Raw genomic sequence first — 22,776 nt, forward strand, 5'->3', positions numbered from 1 at the left:
GGGAAGGTTAAAATTATGCATTGTTATGCTACCAAGAAAAAAATCATTGCTATAAGAATAATGGCTACTTATAATGACAGAATGTTAAGATCAATAAATTTCATTGCCAAATAATTAGGGGAAGAAAATTCTCTCCCCCAATTCCATATTCTCTATGATGTCTAATATAAATTTAATTGCAGATTATTAAAAGAACCTACTGGAAAAAGAGGTGGGGCCAGGAGGAGAATGAAGGCAATGCAGCCTACAAACCACAGCCCACAGGCTGAATCCAGCCCACTGCATGTTTTTGTAGGGATGCTAAGAACGGTTTTTATGTTTTTAAATGCAAAACGTGTAAAAGACTATTTGCCTCTCAGCAAGAACAGTTGTTCAGTTTCGCCTCTTGGCACACAAAGCCTAAAATATTTACTATCTGGCCCTTTACAGAAAAAGTTTGCTAAACTCTATTCTGAAAGATAAAGCATTGGGAAACGCCAGGCTTGTGAGGAAGGCCTCACTGTATAGAGCTGTGTTGCCACCTAGCTACGTGTGGCTATTTAAATTTAAAAATACTTAAAATGAGGGGCTGGCCCTGTGGCGTAGTGGTTAAGTTGGGCGTGTTCCACTTCGGCAGCCCAAGTTCATGGGTTCGGATCCCGGGTGCAGACCTACACCACTCACGGTGTGGCGGCGACCCACATATAAAGTAGAGGAAGACTGGCACAGACGTTGGCTCAGGGCTAATCTTCCTCAGCAAAAAAAAAGGAAAGAGAATTTCACCAGCCACATTTTAATAGTCACATGTGGCTAGTAGTTTCCGTATTGGATGGTAAAGATGTAGGACATTTTCATCATCACAGAAAAATCTATTTGACAGGGCTGGTGTAAAAGAAGGCCGTGTGTGTGTGTGTGTGTGTATTTATTTCCATGCCCTAACCTCCAATTTCCTGAAACAACTTAGTTCACTGAATGGAAACTCAATGTGACTAAACGTCCCTCAACCAAAAAAATATTAGTCAATCCCATTTTCCTATATTCAGAAACAAAACTGAACGCTGTCCCTGCGCTTGGGACAAATGACAATCTCTGATCCTTCAGCTGTCCAGACATCCCGGTTGTCCCAATATGGTCAGTATTTTAAGTTGTAGTGAGTTAGGGAAGGTCTTCCAGCCCTGGAATCAGAAAGATCTGAGTTCCACATCTCCTGGTCCCTTCACTAGCTGGATTACCCTAATCAAGTCTCTACGTTGCTCAGATTCTCCATTTGCTCATTGGGAAAATCCACTATACCATTTGTGAAGGCCTTTGTTGTAAACTGTAAAGCACAGCCCAAGTCTCACTTACTCACCGTTGTATCCCCAATACCTAACATCGTGCCTAGAAACAAGACACAAGAAATGTTTGTTGAATGATAAAGAAAAAGTAGGGCTTCTTGTCCAAAGAAGAAAAGGTATCTCTCAGGCCAAATACTATAGCAATGACTTCTCCTATAGGACTATTCAGAGGCACATTAAAAGGATTCGATTATGTACAAGTGAGGACACTTTAGATCCACTGTATAAAACCCTTCTCATAGTCACACAGCAGATGGACCCGAATTAAAGACGTCTTGTGACCTCTCTTCCTTCAGGTGATGGAGCAAATGACGTAAGCATGATTCAAGCTGCTGATATTGGGATTGGAATATCTGGACAGGAAGGCATGCAGGTATTGTTCCGTGCACTCTTCTTGTTTCTTCCTTATTCTCCTTGAATTTATTGAAGAGTTAAGGAATTCTCCATGGTGTTGGAGGAACTTCTCCCAAAGAGCTTTGCAGAATTATCATCTGAAAGTCAGGAGGCTTCCAGGCCCATACATAACCTCCATCACCACATCCCTACTGCCTAGTCCTTCAGAACACAGAGGGAGACCAAAGGATGCTTGGCTTTTTACAGACAGCTGATAATACCTGTATTCTAAAGCCAAATTGTACCCAACCACTCAGGGAAAGCTAAGCCTTCCTCTGACTCCGTGCTTCCTCCCTATAACCTCCACCCACATCCCAAGTTGCAACGCCCTCCGTGAGCAGTGACAGATATGAGAACATTTGAAAACATTTTTCAATTGCCATTCTAGTCTCGATGGCTAGATTGACCTAAAAATTGCTCGGTACACTTTTAACAGTGTACCTAATTTAGTCAAAATTCAGCTTAGAACAAGTATCTTGAGCTTCTAATGTTTCCCATTAAAACAGACGCCACTTTGTGGTTTTGAACCATTAACAATTGTATTCCCACCACCAGTGCAGACATTAGGCATAGCCTCAATTTGTTGGTGAGGATGAAAGGACACTGTTCCCTTTGAGTGTGTACCATATGTCAGCACTCTGTTAGGCACTTCACATTTATTATCCCAATTAATTTTAACAATCATCACAACCCTGTGTGTTAGGGATTGTTATTCCATTTTTTTCAGATGAGGAAACTGAGGCTGAGGGAGGTTAAACAACCTGACCAAGACTCATACCACGATTTATAACCAGGCATGTCCAAGCCTCACACTCTTAAAGAGTACTGTGAACTGTGTCTTGTTCTGAGTAATCCCAAGGGCAGAAGACGCATTTCAACTCTGTGTAAAGGAAGAGCTATCCAACCATCAGCTCCATCTGAGAGTGGAGCAAATGGCCTGCCTCAGGGGGTGGCCAAGGGTGTTCAGATGTTTGAGGATTACTTGCGTGGAAGCCCCTTCTCTCTGGTTAACCATCGCATCCCTAGCATGGTACCTGACACAAACTGGGCCACAATAAATGCTTGTTGGATACATGGAAGGAGATGAAGGGCCGGAGTAGACCACTGGTCCCTTCCAACCTGCCCTTCTTGGATTCTAGTGAGGTTTGGATTTCCCAGAGGAGAGGGTGAGGTGTCAGAGTCCAAAAAGCCACCCAAGGGTGCCACATAATGACAAAGGTTCTTTCAGACCTACTAGCTTTGGACTTAGAACAAAGCACTGCCCTCAAGGGAGCCTCTTCAGTGCATTGGCAGCATGGATGGAAACTGATGTCTGCTGTGCCCTCTCAGGCCGTCATGTCCAGCGACTTTGCCATCTCCCACTTCAGACACCTCAAGAAGCTGCTGCTTGTGCACGGCCACTGGTGTTACTCACGCATGGCCAGGATGGTGGTGTACTACTTCTACAAGAATGTGGTGAGTAGCCCTATGGTAACCTCCCACCTGGACCTTGGGGGGTCCTTGCTGCCCCGGTGGGGAACCAGTTCTCCCCACAGTGGTAGACAAAGCATCTCAGAATAAGGGAATGAGCCAGGCTGACCTGGATTTTGAATCCTGAAACTGTCCCTTACTTGCTCTGTGAGCTTGGGCAAGATGATTCACTTCTCTGGGCTTCAATTTCTTCTTTGATAAAATGGGACTAATACTATCTATTTGGGGAAGTTATTGTGAGGATTTGCAATACTGTATGGAAACACCTGGGACATGGGAGGCAGCATGAGTAGTTACAGGCACGGGCTCTGGAGTCAGACATATTTGGTTCATATCTAGCCTCCTATCTTTGGTAATCGCCCTATAGCCTAGTTTCACCATCTGTGAAATGAAGATGATAATAGTACCTTTCATATATTTGCTATGAGGATTACATGAGAGCTTGTGTGTGTATATATATACACACATATACAAACATACACATATATACACATTTAAACACACACATAAAGTGATTGGCGTATAGCAATCACCCTATAAAGTTAGCCATTATTTTTTATTATCATTGTTGCTGCTGTCGTTACTCTTAGAGGGCCTCCATAGATGAGATTTATTTTCGACTTCAAGGAAGAAAGATTTGAAGAACTGGCCTGACTTATATCTTAGATTTTCTCCCAGATAGAACCACCCTAATCCAAGAGCCTCATCCCACCCCTTGGGAGAGTAAAGGTTTAGGACTAGAGTCCCTGGCATCCACCTAAGATCCTACCTAGCACCTCAGCATTGCCAGCCTTCCCAGCAGAGAGTTCATAGAGGTCAGGAGACTAAAATATCTATTGGCAAAAATGCTTGGAGCGGGGAGATCATCTGGGTTCTAGTCTTGCCTGACTCAAGCATGCTCTGAGAACTTGGAAGAGTCACGTAACCTATCTGAACCTTGGTTTCCTCATCAATAATATGGGGACACTCTGACTCTCCCTGTCCCTAGGAGTATTATCAAGAGTCTCAAGTGTCAGAGCTCTGGAAAGCACTATACAAATACAATCATATGAAGACATTATTGTTTCTCCTAAAAAATATGTTCATTTCTGTCTTGTTGACAAAGGCCCAAAGCAGGCACACACTAACTGAGGTATTAAAACTGTCAGAGGCTCTTCTTGGAAAAGTCCTCAATTAACAATGGGTGTAGGAAGAAGTCAGAACACTGCTGTACTAAGGGAGGGAACAAGGGCCTGCATTTTTTATTTTCTAGTTCAAGGACCTTTGAATAATCCCCAAGAGTCTCCAAATAGAATTCGATTCCAGTTTGCATAAGGAAAAAGGGAGGATTATGACCAGGGTGATGGAAGATGCACACATGAGCCACGTAGCAGCTGCAAAGTTGCTATGTTTTTTCCCTCTTGCTCGTTTCTTCCAGTCCTGCTTTCAGGCACTGTCACAGGTACCCTCGCTCAGGAATAAGCCTTTCTGTGCAAAGTTCAATGTCTATGTAAATAAATAGCATGACAAAAAAAATAATGTAAATTTGGTAAACTGGATGGTAATATTATTTCAGCAAGTCTATGCAAACAAGTCTTTCCATTTGACTCGAAACTCAGTCTAAGCATGAAAGAATGTTTACTTAGAATTCAAAATGCCCCTGTTTAATTTTTTTCTTGCCTCCAAAGGAATTGTTCTTTTGCATAAGCACACCCTCTTCTCTGAATTAAATTTGTGAAATAGAAAAGGAAATGTTTCCAGCCAGCCGTGCTTTTAAAGCTTAAATGATATTTATTTCCAGGCCGATGCTGCGCTTGAAATTGCGATACTGATGCTGCATTATCTCCCCATTGCAATTAGAGGGTGGAGAACTATGACTTCCACATCCGAAACCAATTTCAGACGGGATTAAAACCCTGCCTGCTCTGAAATTTGAACAATGAATTAATTATTGACTGTAGCTTCTTGGGAGGAAAGGCAGGCACCCGATCTCAGCGATGCCATCGCTGGGTTCCGTGCGCTCCCTCCGAGGCGCAAAGATTCCAGCCAGGCAGAGCAAGAGGAAATAAGCGAGGTCCTAATGGGGCTGGTGGAGGAAGGAAACACTCCTTAATGTCAAAACTCCAGGATGAGTGTTAGGACAATAGAATAACTTAGATTTACTTCATTTATTTAAATCATTATTGAATATCTGCTATGTAGGAAACATTATCAGGAACTGGGTATAGAGCAGAGATCTAGATGGACGTGGTCCCTGCCCTCAAGAGGCTTACAGTCTAAATCAGGGATCAGCAAACTTATTCTGCAAAGGGCCAGATAATAAATATTTTCAGTTCTGTGGGCCACACAGCCTCTGTCACACCTGCTCGACTCTGCTGTGGCAACATGACAGCAGCTATAGACGACATGCAAATGAATCAGTGTGGCTGTGTGCCAGTGAAACCTTATTTATGGCTGGATTTAGCCTGCAGGATATAGTTTGTCATCTCCTGGTCTCAATAAATCTTCTCAAAATGTGGTTCTTGGACTAGCAGCATGAGCATCACCTAGAAGCTAGTTCAAAATTCAGATCCTCAGGCTGTACCCTAGGCCTACTAACTCAGAATCTGCATTTTTTGTAAGAGCCCGCCCCCCAGGTGATTCATATGAACCTTAAAGACTGACAAGCACTAGTAAAGGGAAAAAACTTAAAATTTAAAAAGAATTTCCTATGGCACATCTCCCTATAGGAAGGTTGGAATACTATGGACATATCACCAGGAGACTCAACCTAATCAACCAGGAAGAAAATAAGATGGAAGCTATGACCTGAAAGAAGAGGAGATAGAGCTATGAGCTAACCAGTTTCCCTGCTGAGAAAGGGAGGGTCAGTAATTTGAGTCCTTTAGGGAAGTATTTCCAGCAATTTATTTAAAATTTTATAGCACAGATTGTATCTAATTCCAAAAAGAAGTGTAAGTGACATACAGTAAAAACACGCAGGCAATAGGGAAGTTATAAAGGAAATATAAGGGTTTAGATCAGGAACCATAGAGAGGGAAGAGGTTATGCACCAGGAACCTGAGATAAGACGCTGAGTATTAAATGTCTGGTTAAAACAAGCAGACCAGTTCTCCAGGAGAAAGACTTCCTCTTTGCTCTAAATTCAGAGCTCAGTTTGTCAAGCAATTAGAAAAATGTCACACAAAAATTTTCAGGAACTTGTCTTCAATGGCATTTTTGTAGGAAATGAGAATTAACCTCTACATAGTCACCCTTTTTTTTCTAACAACCCTTAATAAAAATCAATATTAAGTTATAAAGACATCTCAATGGGAAACTGAGACAATGATATCCAAGCATATAGCATTTTATTGCTTTAACTAGGGCGTTGATAAAGCCCTTTGATACTGCTGCTGTGTGTCAGGTAGGGCAAAGAGCTCAATAAATGATGGTTCTCCAACGCCCAGTTCACCAGAGTTCTCCACACCACCCCTGGTTCCTGTACTGTTCCCTTGGTGCTTAGTACTGCTTGATACTGTTTGGCATAGTATTACTAACATTAACATCCACCACCACTTATAGAGAACCTACCCTGTACCAGACACTGTGCTAAGAACTTTACATATGTATATAACTATGATAGCTAAGTGTAATATAGGGGTTAAGAGCATATGTGCTAGAGTCAGACTGGGCTCAAATCCCAGTCTCACTCTGCTACTTAACAGCAGTGTGGCCTTAAGTAACATATATAAGCTCTCTGTGTCTCAGTCTCTTCATCTGTAAAATGGGGATACCACCTAACTCTCAGGGTTATTGTGTGTATATATGAGTTAATATGTGTGAGGTGCTTAGAACAGCACCCGGTATACAGTAAATGCTTAATTTGTCCAGATTGAACTAGGTGATGACAATATAAAAGCTGCAATTTGGTGAGACAAAGTGGATGCTCACAGTCTGGAGACATTCCGGCTTGGAGTGAGAGGGGCCAGATCTACATTGTGATATATTAGAGGATGGCCTATGGCTGGCAAACATGCTGCCCTGCTCCCTCCAGCACCCATGGCAGAAACTGCCAGTCACAGCATTCTGTGTGCAGCACCTTCCCCATACAGCACCCTAGGGTGGAACCTACCGGCCTTTCCTGGTGTGGGATAAAGGACTCTCACTGGAGTGCTTGAGACTGAGCTGTAGTCTCAGATCTTGAATTCACTTTAACAAGTGCATCCACTTCCCACATATGACAAGGGTGGACTCTGAGCCAGAACGTCTGGGTTTGAAACCCCCCTTCGCTACTTACTACTTCTACAATCCCAGCCCAGTGATTTGACCTCTCGGAGGCTCAGTTTCCTCAGTTGTATAATAGGGATAATAGTGACTGCCTTAGAGCGCTGTTAGGGGGATTGAATGGGTCAGAACAGAGCTTGGCACAGAGTAAGGGCTGTATGAGTCTTTGTTGCTATTATTATCGCTATTGTTGATATTATTGGCCTCATCTGTAAGATGACGAGATTGGAAGAGATGACATCATTTCCAGCTTTGTCATCCTAGGATTCTACAACCTCAGGTCACAGTTCCAAGCCCAACTGGCCGAGGGACTTTGGTGTAGTCGCTTAGCCCATCTGAGCCACTCAAGCTGCCTATGTGTAAATGGAGATAAGAGTTATTGTCTTACCCATCTACCTGCAGAGGGAGAAGCAAGGCAAGGTGCTCAAAAGGCCAAAAAAAAAAGAAAAAACACATGCAGAGAAGTCGAAGCCTCATACATTTGCTGAACACTAGTATCAAAGAGACTTTTCCATACTTTGGTTCTTCTCAAACCCACCATGTCAAGTGCACAAGTGGTTGATGTTAATCTGGGGACTCAAAGTCTGCCTGTAGGGTATGTCAAACCTACCTGCAACACAGTAAACAGACTAAGCCCCTTCCCTTCTAAATCCCCTCCTCTGAGAAATAACTTCACCAAAACTCACAGGAGAAGAGCCCTCGCAGCATCACGGGACTGTAACAGAAGGAGGTGACCAATAGAGGGGAGCCCAGCTTTGGGACAGAGAAATGCAAGGTCTAGGATTCTCAGAGCACTGGGATCTCTTTCAGAGCCACGAAACTTCCCACTAGTCATGTGGGAAGAAAAGCTAAAGGACGGAGCTCATTGGCTGGAAGAATCTTGGTCAGCATCGTTATTTTGTAATCCAAAGATGGGACTGAGAAAGGTTGGGGGATGGTCAAAGAGAAAGAGCTTTGAAAACTCAGATGCTGGTTGTACCACTTTCTAGCTCTGAACGTGAGCAAGGGGTAACCGAGTATCTCAGAGCCTCAGATTCCTTGTCTGTAGAGTGGGGCTAATATTATTATTATCAATATGTAGCATATTAATATAACAACACACAAATATACTATTATATTAGCAATAATATTAATCTTGCAAGATTGTTAGGACAAATTATAATGTATATTGCACATCTAATAAGGTACTATATACTAATATACTGATCCTATGATACACATCATACACCTGGCACAAATAGAAGCTCAAATAATAAATATTTCTGTTACTACTAATACTAATATTAACATGTTCATATTACTGTTATTACAATAGTAAATAGCCTCTTCAAAATAACACTGGCTCAGTAGTTAGGGAATGAGATTGCTAACTTGAACACAAACCTGCTGAATGATTTCTTACACTACCCTACCCCTCTCTGTGCCTCAGCCACACAGAGCTGAGAAGTTCTAGTCCTTACTCCAGACCCAGCTGCTTAAGTGACCTTGGTCAAGTCACCAAACTACATCACAATATGGTAGACAATAACAGTGACCCAGCCCATCTCAGGTGGGGAGGCCTTGAGTGGGAAAGAGCTTTAGAAGACATAAAGCACATTTAGGCAGATTTCTTATTCACCCTTCTGAGTTGCATGACCTTTAGGGAAGTATTGTGAGGCAAACCTTCTCATGAAGTCATCTTCCCACCAGGCTTCCTGCCCGCGGTCCAGTCTTTCTGTCATCCCTTCCTCGAGAACATCCCTTTCTCTTACCACACTACTAATAATAGCCACTGCCTCTTATGTGTCACGTGCCATGGTCTAGGTGCTTCTATTCTCATCTAAAAGATGCCAAGATGATGTTCAGAAAGGTGAAGCAATTTGCCCAAGGTAACACAGCTAGTAAATGACAGAAATGGGGATTCAAAACCAGGCTTCTCTGCCTCCAAAACCTGTGCTCTTACCCACCACAGTACACTACCTTAGCAAGCTGGTGGGGTTCCCTTCAAGTCCTCAATAGTTAGTAGTAATAGTTAGTAGTAATCGCAGCAGCAGCTGCTGCCCCAAGGGTTCGAGTTCTTTCCAAACCTTACACATCCTGCCTGTCACAAATGGGGAAATGGAAGCTCCAGGCCAGCGCGGGTGGCTTGTGGGAGCTCCTGAGCAGCGGTGGAGGACCAGCTGCCCGCGGGTCCGCACTCACGAGGCCACGCTCTCTGCCTGCAGTGCTATGTCAACCTGCTCTTCTGGTACCAGTTCTTCTGCGGTTTCTCTGGCTCCACCATGATTGACTACTGGCAGATGATATTCTTCAATCTCTTCTTCACCTCCTTGCCTCCTCTCGTCTTCGGAGTCCTTGATAAGGACGTCTCTGCAGAAACTCTCCTGGCGTTGCCTGAGCTGTACAAGCGTGGCCAGAACTCCGAGGTGAGCAGCTTCCCCCCTGACCTGCAACTCCTCCCTGGAGGTGTCAGAGAAAGAGCGCTGGGCTGGGGGTCCCGTGTTCTGGTCACCACTCTGCCACTCACCTCCCACGTGACCGAGGAACTCGGCTCCCTGTTGCTGGCCTGTTTCTCGTTTGTTGTTGAGGGTGATGGACCAGACCAGTGCGTATTTTTCTTTTTAGTTATTTCTTAATTATATCACACATTAATATGGGACTGCCCTAGTTGGACGGGGGGAGGGCACGCAGAAAGATCCCCCTTGTCTGGCTCATCTCTCCAGGCTTTCGACAGGAGCCCCCGAAGCTTGGTTTGGGAGCCCCTGAGATGAAAGCTCGTTTGCTCATAACTGGGTGAGGCGTTGAAAAATGAGGCCTTCTACTTCATGTCGGCGAAGGCAAAACTTAAAACTCAAGATTACACATGGTCTAGAACTTCCTGGTATCAAGTAGACTAAAGGAGGCCCAAGAAGCCATCAGGATGGTTTCTTAGAAGGCACAGAGAGGCCACACTGGCACCCTGAATGATTTGGAGAAGTCAGATAGCGGGAACTCCAGGTGGTCAGACTTGCACAGACACAGGCTAGGAGGTTGGATGGAGAAGACAGAGAGGGACCCCGACTGCCTCAAAGGAGGAGCTCTGGTGAAAAGGGAAATCGAAATGCCTGAGAGTACCTTTGCACCTAGGGGAAAGGAGGGCAAAGCCAGATGTGGTATTTGAGAGCTGGTGATATTTTGTGGACAGCCAAACAACCGCCCAATCCTGACCCAAAGACTGGAGGAGAGCAACGCAGTCTCCAGCACTTCAGGCGAGGGAGCCATGGCACATGTGCATCCTGGACCCTTCTAAGTGTCCCCTTCCCATAGACAAGCTGGCTGCATCATGCATTCCTTGAGTATCTAACATTAAAAGTTAACATAGCAATAACATAAACTGTAAATGGTTTCACTTTTCCCAGGGAAGGCAGGAAGAGTGAGGCACAAAATGGGAAGGCTTGTCCCTGAAGCCACTGAGCTCTTCTGTTGGGAACCTGGGATCCTGGGCTGTGATTGAGAGCTCCCTTTTAGATGCTATTCAGAAACCCTAGAATCCCTAGACTTACCAAGTTCATATTAGCACTAGCAATGTGCCAATGAATGATAGTCATTAATAACTGAGCAATAACTATGTACTAAAGCACAGTTTCATGTAGACCTCTGAAAACCCAAGAAAATAGTTGGTCTTGTTTTTATTCACTTTTTATGGAATAAGAACCAATTCTCCAAGCAATTTAGTGACTTTCACAGTTAGTGACAGAGCTGGGACTTGAACTGAGGTCTGTCACCCCCAGGTCCATGCTCTTAATCATTCATAAGAGGCATTGTCAGTGCCATATTGTCTGCTCCAGCTCAGCACGAGAAAGTTGCTTGCAAAGAGTAGAGGTTTGCTTTGATGGTAGTAACTGTTGTGTTCTTTCCTCGCAGTGCTATAACATGCTGACTTTCTGGATTTCCATGGCAGATGCGTTCTACCAGAGCCTCATCTGTTTCTTTATTCCTTACCTGGTAGGTTATATGGTCCCATTCTAACCATACAAATCCCAGAGTAGAATTGCTCTTGTTTAAATGAAGTCCAAAACTAGTAGTGTCTTTCTGGACACCAGAGCAGAGGCTCCAAACAAGTAGCCTACAGACTACATCCAAACCAGGGTATTTGGAAAGTCAGAACACTTGACTAAAACGTCTTAATTTCTGCCAGCTTTTGAAAAACTGAAAGCTATCATTACACAAGGTCATTTTTCCCGCATGGCAAAAATCCAGAGTTGACTCACAGCCCTGTTTAGATAGGGTGCATAGTCTCCAGTTTGCCACAGTCCCCACTGCTCCCTTTTGTCTTATACCTTGCCTTCTTCACTCATTTGCTCTTTCTTACTTGAGCAGTGAAGGTATTTGAATTTTCAACCCTTAATTTATATTTAGATTTGTGCTTCTAAGGTCCAGGCAGCAAGCATTCAGGCAGCAAGTTCTGATAGTAAGGGATACTACATTATCTGAAACAAAAGCAAGAATACAGATAACAAGGGATACCGGCCCCATCTCCAGTTGGTCCCCCAGTTTAAAGAGTAAGAATTTAGATAGCAAAGGATATCTGTATTCTTCCTGGACAGGGAACTAGGATGTGGGATAATTGCTACCAGGTAAACAGTGGCGTCTACTTGGCCTCTGGGCTCATGTTCTTTTGCAATTAGCAACAAGATGGGTGTCAAGGAAGCAGCATTTTGTGCTTTGTTTGAATATCCTGGCTTATAATACCCTCCCCGCCCAGGCCTCTGCTTGCCTTTCCAGCTTCATCTTTAGTCCCTACGATGTGCTCAACTGACCTGCCATCTAGGACCATTTGGACTTTTCACCCTCAGTTCTGGCCTTTGCTTGGTCTGCCTTTCCTTTCTTTTTTCAAGAGATTAACTCCTCTTATTATGGTCTCAGCTGATATAGCCCCTCTTCTGTACTCCCAGGGGGCCTTGTACTTGCCTCCATTATAAGACTTACCCCCTGAAGTTGTACATGTGCCCTGCCTAGTAAACTGTAAACTCTTTGAAGGTGGACACAGAAGTATCTTCAGCAATTGGCATTGTGCTTAGTGGGTGCTCAATAAATTCTTTGTTCATTCATTCCACAATATTCTGGAATACGCATCATGGCTTCCTCTGCAAATGCATTTCTAAAGAAGTTCACCCTGTCAACTCACTCCTCATCTTGTCTGTTCCTTGGGGCAGTTCCACATGGATGACAGCTGGATGGAAAGCTTCTCCCTGTTCCTTCTCCTCCCTGACCCCTGCCTTCACTGATGCTTTATAATCACTCTGTCAAAGCCAAGGCCTTGAGTCCCTGGGCACATCTCACAGTGCCTGTTTGTTCCTCCTCTGCAGACCTACAAGGACTCTGATATCGACGTCTTTACCTTTGGAACACCCATCAACACCATCTCCCTCGCCACAATCCTTTTGCACCAAGCGATGGAAATGAAGACCTGGGTAAGCACCTCAGAGCCCCTTTGGCCTAAAAGTTGTGTTCCTGTCCATTGCCCACATCCAGATGTCTGAGTTGTTTCACTCTCTATTGTTGATCTACTTGATAAATACGTACTGAACTCCTACCTGTGTCCCACTTTTGTGGGGATGAAAGAGGCATAGAAGATAAAATTCCTGGCTTCAACTTACTCATCATCTAGTCAGAATGATAAAAGTAAGACATATAAAACAATAAGACAATTTGTTCCAAAAATAGATATTTTTGACAAAAAATTAGAGGTGTTTCAGGGACAATAAAAACATTAGACTGACTGTACTCAAGGCTGTGTTAGGGAGGTATGTTCCCCATTTAATTTTGGGGTAAAAGTTTAGAAGACTGCCTCCATGTAAGCACATCTCAAGCATGTCCAAATATTACCTTTTAGTATCTAAAAAAGGCAATGCCAGCTTTCTCATTAAATTCTTGAAGTCAATGATAATTATAAAAACAAAGAGCTTAAAATTAAGGTACCTATCTACATGATTTAATGTATTATCTCATTTAACCTTCTAGAGCCCTTTGTGTTAGGTGGGGGTATTTTTGTTTTTTGGTTTTTTTTTCAGTTTTATGGAGATATAACTGACATACAGCCCTGTATAAGTTTAAGGTATACAGCATAATGACTTGACTTACATATATTGTGAAGTGATGAATGTTAACTAAACTTATTGTAGTAATCATTTTGCAATATATGCATGTGTTAGGTGTTTTTTTATTCCCATTTTATAGATATCAAAAAAGGTACAAGAAACTTTCCCCAAGCAGTTCAAGATAGAAGCAACTATGAACCCTGGCAGTCTGATTCTTGACCTTTTAACTCCTATGCTAATAGTGTGAGGAGGTAAGATTGAATGGTGCAGGGAAACCACTTTACAGAAAGATTTGTCCTTAGCCAAGCTGAAATGGCTCTTTTAGAAAGCATATGTATTAAAAAATTTAAAAACTGCCCCAAGTAGTTTCACTGTGTTCCCTACATTGTGCAATGGAACTTCCTCCCCACCACTCCCCCACAAGCTAGACCAGGCCCTGACATGCTGGGCAGTGGCTGATAAGCGCCGTCCAAGGGAACTTCCAGATCACAGAGTTCCCATTTTGAAAACCCCTTCTGCTCTAAATCATGCTGATGACAGATAGAACAAAGTGATAAAACCCGAAAGGCGTAGCTAAGCTTAAATACAGGATGAATTTCTTCAAGAACCACCAGCACCAGAAGAGGCTGAAACACAATAGTGTGGGGGAGGGGAAGGTACTGGACAGGCTCAAACTGAAGGCTTTCTGGAATCCAGGACAGGAGACAGACCATGGCAGTGGGGAGTCCAGCTCCTGTGGGGTAGGGAAGACTGGAGCCCCATTTACTGCTGGGTCCCAGGTCTGGGCTGGAGGTCTCCCACTCAAGAAAGAAAGCTGAAGAAAAGATGACAATGACAAGTTATTTAGAGTTACCGTTTTATCAGAAGCTGTTTTATCAGAATAGAGGAAGGTGGGCAAGAGTCAGAGATACAACTTGAACACTAGGACCTGAGCCAAGCTAAGGAAACGTTTAGAACTCTTGAAAATGAAAAATTTTGTTATTAAACTTAAAAATGCAATTTGTAGGATCCACTCTAGATTGACATGGGCAAAAAGTCAACTACCACATTGGAAGGTAGTATTGGGAACTTGTCCAGAATGCTACACAAATGTGGAAAAGTAGTTAAGAGGAATGGTGGCTAGACTAAATGGCTTCAGCATCCATGTAATAGGAGTCATAGAAGAAGAAAAAGGAAAGAATGGTAGAGAAGCAATAGATGAAGAGGTAATCAATGAGAATGAAAATTACCCAAAATAAATCTGGATGTATGGCCTGGATACATCATAGTGAAGCTGTGCATGGTAAAAGACAAAGAGACAATCCTAAAGTCTATCAGAGACTATGAACAAATTACTTGAAAAGGAACAGCAGTTAAACTGACAAACAATAGAAGCCAGAGAACAATGGAGTAATTATCTTCAAAGACCTGAGGGGAAATAACAGTTACACTATTACTTAAGGCTAGGGCAAAATAAATGACATTTTCAGACAAACTCTGTAAGGTTTATCACCCATAGACCCTTGCTAAAAGAAGAAACCTAAAAGTTAAAACTATAAGAAACAACATAATGGTAAAGAAGGGCTGTTGAATAGGTAATTAATTTATGCTGAAGCTTTCATCATGAACACATTTAACTATAAATTTTTTTATAAAAGTCCACATTTATTTAGTGTCTCTTAAAACTTAAGGTATCTCAATAGTTAAGAATAATATCTTACAGACTTAAGAGGAATATAGGAAACTATCTATTCTGCAGCATATAGGGAAGATGAAAAGAGCAAAAAAAATGATGGCAAACAAAAAATACAAAATAAGAGGTTCAAAATAAATCCAAATATATCAGTACTCATAGTAAATGTAAATGGATTTAATTCACCTATTAAGAGCAAAAATTATCAGGTCAGATTTTATCTAGCAAATATAAGAAGAAATGGACAAATTTACAATTATAATGTGAGATTTTTATACAACTCTATCAGAAACAGATAGAGATCAAATAGAAAGGATAGAGAAGCTTTGAATAAATTATCGCATTTGATCTACTATAATTATATCTAATATATAAAATCCTGCTCCAAATAGCATACATGCATCTTTTCAAACACACACAAACCATATACCAAAAATTAAAAAGACCAAATTCTGAATCACAAAAGAATTTGGAAGAATCAGTGTCATAAAGAGCATGTTTTCTGACAACAATACATTTAGATTAAAAACGAGCAATAAAAAGATAGCAAAACAAACATAACATGCTTGGAAATTTCAAAACACGCTTCTAAATAACTCATGAAATCAAGAGTAAATCATGATGGAAATTATACTTATTGCTGAATGACTATAAAAATACTACATATACAAACTTGTAGGATGCAGCTAAAGCTTTTATTATTAAAAACAAAAAGATGAAAAACAAGTTAAGAATTCAACTCTGAAGAACTTAAAAAAGTTACCATGTAAACCTAAGGAAAATAGAAGAAAAGAAAAGAAAAAAGATAAGAGAAAAATCAAGGAAACAACAGAAACTAATCTCTGGCAAAACTGATCCAGGAGAAGACACAAAAATAGAAACCATAAAAACAATACTAGGAATGAAAAAGATTAATTATAGATATAATCAATTTTTTTTAATATTTTTTGAAAATTTAAGCCAGTTCATAATTTCTTTAAATGTAAACTTTACCAAAAAATAGTCAAGGTCATTCACCAAACCTGAATAAACCAATCACCATTAAAGAAATTGAATTGGTAACCCTGTCCTCAAAGACACAAACCCAGAAGATTAAAAAGGTGAGTTGACCAAATTTATAAGGGACAAATAATCCCTATCTTATACCAATTTTTTCACAGATTAGAAAAGTAGAAAAGATAGGCAATTCATTTTTCATGGCTAGAATAATTCTGATACCAAAATGGGCATGGACGTTTCAAGAAAAGAAAATTATAGACTAATCTCACTAAATGAACATAGATATAAAAATTCTAAATAAATTATTGGCAAATCAACTCAGCAGTGTATTAAAGATAATAAAGCCCAAGCAAGGAACTTTCATATCCTGTTAGTAGACTGTAAACCAATACCACCATCTGGAGAGCAATTTGAAAATAGCTAGAGGAGTTTAAGTACTCGTATGCTATGACACCAGTCCACTTCTAAGTATGCACCCTGGAAATACTCTTACACGTGTATGTACAGAGGCATGTACAAGAATGTTTGTTATAGTATAGTTCTTAATAGAAAAAATAATTGGAAAGTGCCTAAATGTTCATCCACAGACAAATAAATAAATGTGGCATAGTCAAGCAATAGAACAGTTAAAATGAATAAACTAGAGCTGTGTCTATCAACACAGATAAGACACCAAAGCATAATGTCTAGTGAAAAAAAAGTTACAAAAGGATACATATGCATGGTAAAGTAAAAAAGCAACTGTAAACATGGATACAGAAACATGTATGAATAAAATACGCATAAGAATGATGAACACTGAATTTTGTTTGAGATTAAAGAGAAGGGATTTGCAAGGGATATATGGGTGTTTTAACTGTATCTGTAAGATTTAATCTTTTAATAAAAATCTGAGGCAAATATGATATAAGGTTAAAATTGATAAAGCTGGATGTTGAGTACATGAGGTTTGTTGTCTGTATGCTTGAAATATTTCATAATCATTTAATTACACTTTTAAAAAACTAGCCCAAGATATTTCCCAAGAGGAACTCTGCTCTCTATGACCCTCTTAACCATTAGATTTTTTTTTTGACCTTTCAAAATGCCCTGCAAAGTATAATCAGGCCTCGATTGTGTATTAAATGGGTGATGAGACTAAAGATTCTGTATCCTCTGATTGGTCGCTCGGCCCACTTTCTCAAAGCACTGCATCCAACTGCTTTGAAAGAGGGGAGTTGTTCCTTTCACTCACCATCCAGCATTTTTAAACCACCTAATGCTTCTCTAGACCAGGTATCCCAGTTAGTTACTGGTGATTTCTGTTGCTCTTGGGAAAGGAGTCAGCTACTAGAATCATTATGAAAAATATATTTCCCTTTTGAAAGTGCTTGAAGCATGGGGAAAGTCTATGTCTTCCCTGGGTAGAAATCTAACATGAATTTTAATAACTGTGTCAGTTTTCACAGTCCCCACCAAAGCAATTGAAAAAATTAGCTAACTGCTTTCTTCTCCAGGAACAGGGTCTCGATTTTTCAGATCACCTTTCCCACTGAAAACAACTAAAAATAATGAATAATTTACAAAAAAAAAAAAAAAAGCACTCCTTAAAAGCATATAGGAAAGAAAAAAAACCTCTGGGAAAGGGGAATTCTAGAGAAACAAGCTGAGCCAAAGCCTCTGTTTTCTTGAGGGTGTTTGCAACCCTGCCCAAAGTGAGCTTTGTTTTTGGCAGACTTGACTGAGCAAAAGGTTCAGAAATCAAAACCCACACACCCATGGTGGGAGTCTAATAAGATACTACATTAAATTAGGACCCCAAGGGCTACACCACCCAAAAGTGCACTGGCCTGTACACCTGCCCCAGCAGGGACTGAAAGGATTGTTCCCACCGTGCTGAACTGAGCAGGGAGAATCAGTATCAAGGACCTGTCCTGGGACATAGACCGTGTGCTGGCCTCATCCAGATTTGCAGCCCAGGTTTGTATCACCTGGGTGAGCCAAACTTTGATCTATGAATTCAGTTTAAAATGACTCAGGACTGAGAGTGGCCAAGGCCTATTATTATTGCAAAATAAATACACACACACACACACCCTCTCTAGGGAAAGGTATCTCATCGTAAGCCTCAAATTGTCCCTATTAACTTTCCAAGGGAAATAAGCATCACATATTCAAAAATAATCAAGCTCTCAAGGAAACAAGAAGCCATTAGTGAGGGTCAAAAAAATAAAATCAGAAAAATATTTCAGGTGTTGGTATTATCAAATATAAATTATAGAAAAGATTTTTCTAAAGAAGAATAAGCTTTAAAATATCTGCGGGGGTTTGCAAACTATACAAAGCAGCCCAACATATTTGAAAAGAGATCACATAAGATATTTAGAAATTAAAAAAATACAATAACTATAATTTAAGTTTCAATGGCTGGCTTAACAGCAAATTAAACACAGCTAAAGGGGAGAGTTAGTGAATTGGTCAAAAGAAATTATCCAGAATATAAAACAGGGGAAAAATAATGAAAATTATGGAAGAGATATTAAATATACAGAAGATAGAGTGGTATCTGAAAAGGTCTAATATACGTTTGATCAGCATCTCAGAAGGAAAGGAGAGAGAAAAATGAGACAGAGGCAGTATTTGAAAAGATAGTGACTTCAGAATTTTGCAGAAGTGATGAACTTTGCAGAAGTGATGAAAGATATCAATCCACAGATTCAAAAAGCTTTGCAAAACTCAAGATAAATAAAAGAAATCCACACTTATCATAAGGAAACTATAGACCACTAAAGACAATATAAAAATGAAAAGCAGCCAGATTTTAAGAGAGAAAGAATTCCTTCTAAGGAACAACAGGTAAAGAGTTGCTAACTTCTCAATAGCAATGACAGAAGCCAGAAGACAGTGGAATGCTAGCTTAAATATACTGAAAGAAAATAACTGCCAAACAAGAATTCTATATCCATCGAAAATATCTTTCAAGAAAGAGAATGGAATAAAGCATCAGAGAATATATCACCAGCAGACTCCCACTAAAGGAAATGCTAAAGGATATACTTAAAGCAAAAGGAAAGAAATATCAGATGGAAGGTCCAAGATGCAAGAGGAAATGAAGGCATAAAAAGTGGTAAACATAGAAAGTAGAAGTAAATCTTGATGAATATTGACCATATTAAACTATAATGACTTATATGTGCTTTAAAAAGATAATGGACTTAAAATATGCAGTAGCAATAAGTCAGGAGAAAGGTAAACAGAGTTAAAGTGCTGTAAAGCCCTTGTATAACTCAGGAGGAGGAAAAAGTAGTTATAAACTTTAGTCTGTGGTAAGATTATTGTCATTTATTGAGTAATCACTTAAAGAATAGAAATGGAGTGTATAACTTTCAAACTAGTAAAGGGAAAAAATGAAACTATACAAAATAGTCAGTAAGTTTAAAAGAGGACAAGAATGGGGGAAAAAGAGCCAGCCCTGATGGCCTAGTGGTTCAAGTTTGGCGCTCTCACCGCTTCAGCGGCCAGCGTTTCCCGGTCATGGAACCACACCACCTATCTGTAAGTTGACATGCTGTGGTGGTGGCTCAGATAGAAGAACTGGAAAGACTTACAACTAGATATACAACCATGCACTGGGGCTTTAGGGAGGAAAAAAAACACAAAGAGGAAGATTGACAACATATGTTAGCTCAGGGCGAATCTTTCCCTGCAAAAAAGAAAAAAGGCATGAGATGCCCCACTACAAATAGAGTTTAAAAAAAACTGGGGAAAAAGAAGCACAAACAAGCAGGGTAAAAGATCAGACAACAGAACACTACACTGCTTTGCAAATGGATAAACTACAGCCACGTACGGAAAAAAATGCATTCATCACACAAACATAATATTGAGGGGAAAAAAGAAAAATCACACAAAAGGTGATCTATTTTTCTAACATTTCAAAACAGGCTATATAGGAAAGCATAAAACTACAAAGGATAGCTGGGAAATTATCACCAGGCAAGGATGAGACAGAAGATTTAGGAGTTCTTGGGGTATGTGTGTTCAAATTCTGGGTGGTAGCAACATGAGTGTTTGCTTTATTATGAGCCATTAAACTGCACACTTTTTTTAATGTTTCAAATGTGTGTTGCATTTCCAAAAAAAGAAGTTTAAAACAAAGTTACCCTAGCAGTGTGATTGCACTGCCCCCTAATCTAAACGTTCAACAGTGTTGATTTCTTCTTTCCTTCCACAGACCGTCATCCACGGGCTTGTTCTCATAGGCAGCTTCCTGATGTACTTTGTGGTATCCCTAGTGTACAATGCCACCTGCCTCACCTGCAACAGCCCCACCAATCCTTACTGGGTGATGGAGCGCCAGCTCTCAGACCCCACTTTCTACCTCATCTGCTTCCTCACACCGGCCGTCGCTCTTCTCCCAAGGTTTGAGCGTGGGAGCTGTTTTCTTCCCAGAACTACCAGTCTCCCCTTAATAAGCCATGTTCATAATCCCAGGGTCAAGAGTTTGACTCCTCCTGGGATCCTTGAGGCTATTGTTTCAAAGATAGGGTGCTAGGACAGAAAGAACAATGAACTAGGAGGCAAAAAACATGGGCTCTGGTCCCAGGTCAGCCACAGAGTAGCGAAGTCCCCCAAACTGGTGTGGCCTCAGTTGTGACATCTATAAAATGGGAGTAATAATTCCTACCCTCCTGCCTTACAAAGGCAATGATTCCCTCCTTGTGTATAGAGAATCATTTTGGAAAGCTCTCTGGTCCTTTATTTATTAGCCCAGGAGTCTCACACTCAAATGCCTGCAACGACAGGTAAGCAACTACAGAAAACCAGGTAAAGGACAGACATTGACGTTGGGAGAAAGAACTTTCCAGCTTCACCCTATCATTGCCACCAGGAAAGATCAAGTCTAGCATTTCAGAGCTTCCGATTTTTCCTAGGAATTCAAATTTTTCATGAAATAGCCAACTTTTTAATATTACTCAAATTTGTTAAAACACACACACACAATGTGTATTAGCCAAATAAATCATTCATGCCCACGGACTATTTCTAACATTTCCAGCCATTTGCCTCTTCCAGAAAAACAACAATAATGCCTTGCATTTCCTTGGAGTTCAATCTTGACACATGCTCTCTTATCTAGCTACTCATTTTGCTTTTGCAAAGTCACCTAGAAGTTAGGCAGAGCTGTGCTTCTAGTCCCACTTGCTCAAGGGACAGCTCAAGTCCCAAGAGGGACCAGAATGTGTTCACATGCCCACCACAAATCACAGTGGAGCTGGGTTCTCCCAACTCAGAGGCCAGCATTCTGTTCTCCAGCCCATACTGTCTAGTCAGAGAAGTTTGGGAACTTGACAATCATGTACCCATAGGCAAGACTTAGCCCCTCTCCATCCTCAGGATCTCACCACCCTGAACATCGAGATTCAGCCACTTTATAAACTATACTCAACAGGCCATTGCAATATTGTGCAGAACTTCTTCTAATACAAAATCAGGCAGAGAGGCATCAGCAGGTTTTGCTTCCTTTAGTAAGTTTGGCAGCTTGCTTACCCTAGTTTGGTCTCCATTTCTTTTTCCTAAGCCACCTCAGACCTTGACCTCTGAAGACACCAAGGTGACAAATACTATCGGAGTCAGTGAACCCCACAAACTTTGGTTGAGTTCTAAGCATGCACTGTGTCCACGGCCTCCGTGCTTGGCCCCTACTGGTCTCTGCAGCCTCATCTCTCCACTCCTTCCCTCAAACTTTGGGCTCCACGCAACCAAGCTTCTTGTACTTCCTTAAAGGCCCCATGCCCTCTCACCTCCCTGCCTTTGTTTACACCGTTCCTTCTGTTAGAAATGCCCTTCCCATTACCAAACCTCCTCCTGCTTTGACGTCGTTTCAGGCATGACCAATTCCAGAAGGCTTTCTCTTCTTCACCCACCTTCCTCAGGCTGTAACAGGTCCCTTCTTGCGTGTGTTCCCATCACTGGGGTGTATCTCTGTCACTGCCTTTATCCCATTTATTATAAATTGTCTGTTTATCTTAGTCTGACCATTAACTCCTGGAAAGAAGGTGTTCTCCTTATCATTATACAACCAACACCTAGCACAGTTCCTGTCACATAGGCTGCACTCAGAGAGAAATGAGGAATGGATGCTAAAATAACAGAAGATGAATAAAACGGAATCCTTGCTGTCAAGGAGCCCGCAATCTAGCAGACGATTCAGACATAAGTTTGACCGTGTTATGGGTACTCTGTATTCACAGAGGGCCCTAAGAGTGAAGAGTAGGAAGCAATCAAAAAGAAGCACAAGCCTCAAAGGACATATTTCCCACCCCACCCCTGGAAAGATGGACCCTGGGGAGACCATGAGGATTGCGCCCTCATTGGAAAAGGGCATCAAATACATGGATTAAATATTTTTGTCCACACTTTTGGGGTTGAACATGGTTTTGATCACCACTGACCAGGGTCTAAGCTCCTCTGTCCTGTTTCTTATTTGGGATATGGAAATAGGAAATTATGAGCCCCGTATTGTTTGTGTTACCCTTGGCTAGAAAACACACTTGAAGCCAAAGTCTCTCAACTTGATGAGAATCATTGAAAAGCACGAAAAGACTATTGATACTTTTCTTTGAAAAGATAAGCACTCAAC

The 22,776-nt window shown here is 41.2% G+C and overlaps 1 protein-coding gene across 4 annotated transcripts in view; it reads left to right on the forward strand.

Annotated features, from left to right (window-relative positions):
- The window catches only part of ATP10B (ATPase phospholipid transporting 10B (putative)), a 300,183-nt gene that overhangs the window by 271,790 nt on the left and 5,617 nt on the right, over nt 1-22,776 (forward strand). For all 4 annotated transcript variants that reach the window (XM_087429455.1, XM_087429456.1, XM_087429457.1 and 1 more), the window contains 6 exons: nt 1,613-1,689; nt 3,039-3,164; nt 9,629-9,829; nt 11,307-11,387; nt 12,752-12,856; nt 20,368-20,555. In XM_087429455.1, the coding sequence (XP_087285581.1) occupies nt 1,613-1,689; nt 3,039-3,164; nt 9,629-9,829; nt 11,307-11,387; nt 12,752-12,856; nt 20,368-20,555 (778 nt within the window). The remainder of the gene's footprint in view (nt 1-1,612; nt 1,690-3,038; nt 3,165-9,628; nt 9,830-11,306; nt 11,388-12,751; nt 12,857-20,367; nt 20,556-22,776) is intronic.

This window comes from Ceratotherium simum, chromosome 4, assembly GCF_057802395.1.
Source record: "Ceratotherium simum simum isolate JZ-2026a chromosome 4, ASM5780239v1, whole genome shotgun sequence".
In the NCBI taxonomy this organism is placed as follows: domain Eukaryota; kingdom Metazoa; phylum Chordata; class Mammalia; order Perissodactyla; family Rhinocerotidae; genus Ceratotherium; species Ceratotherium simum.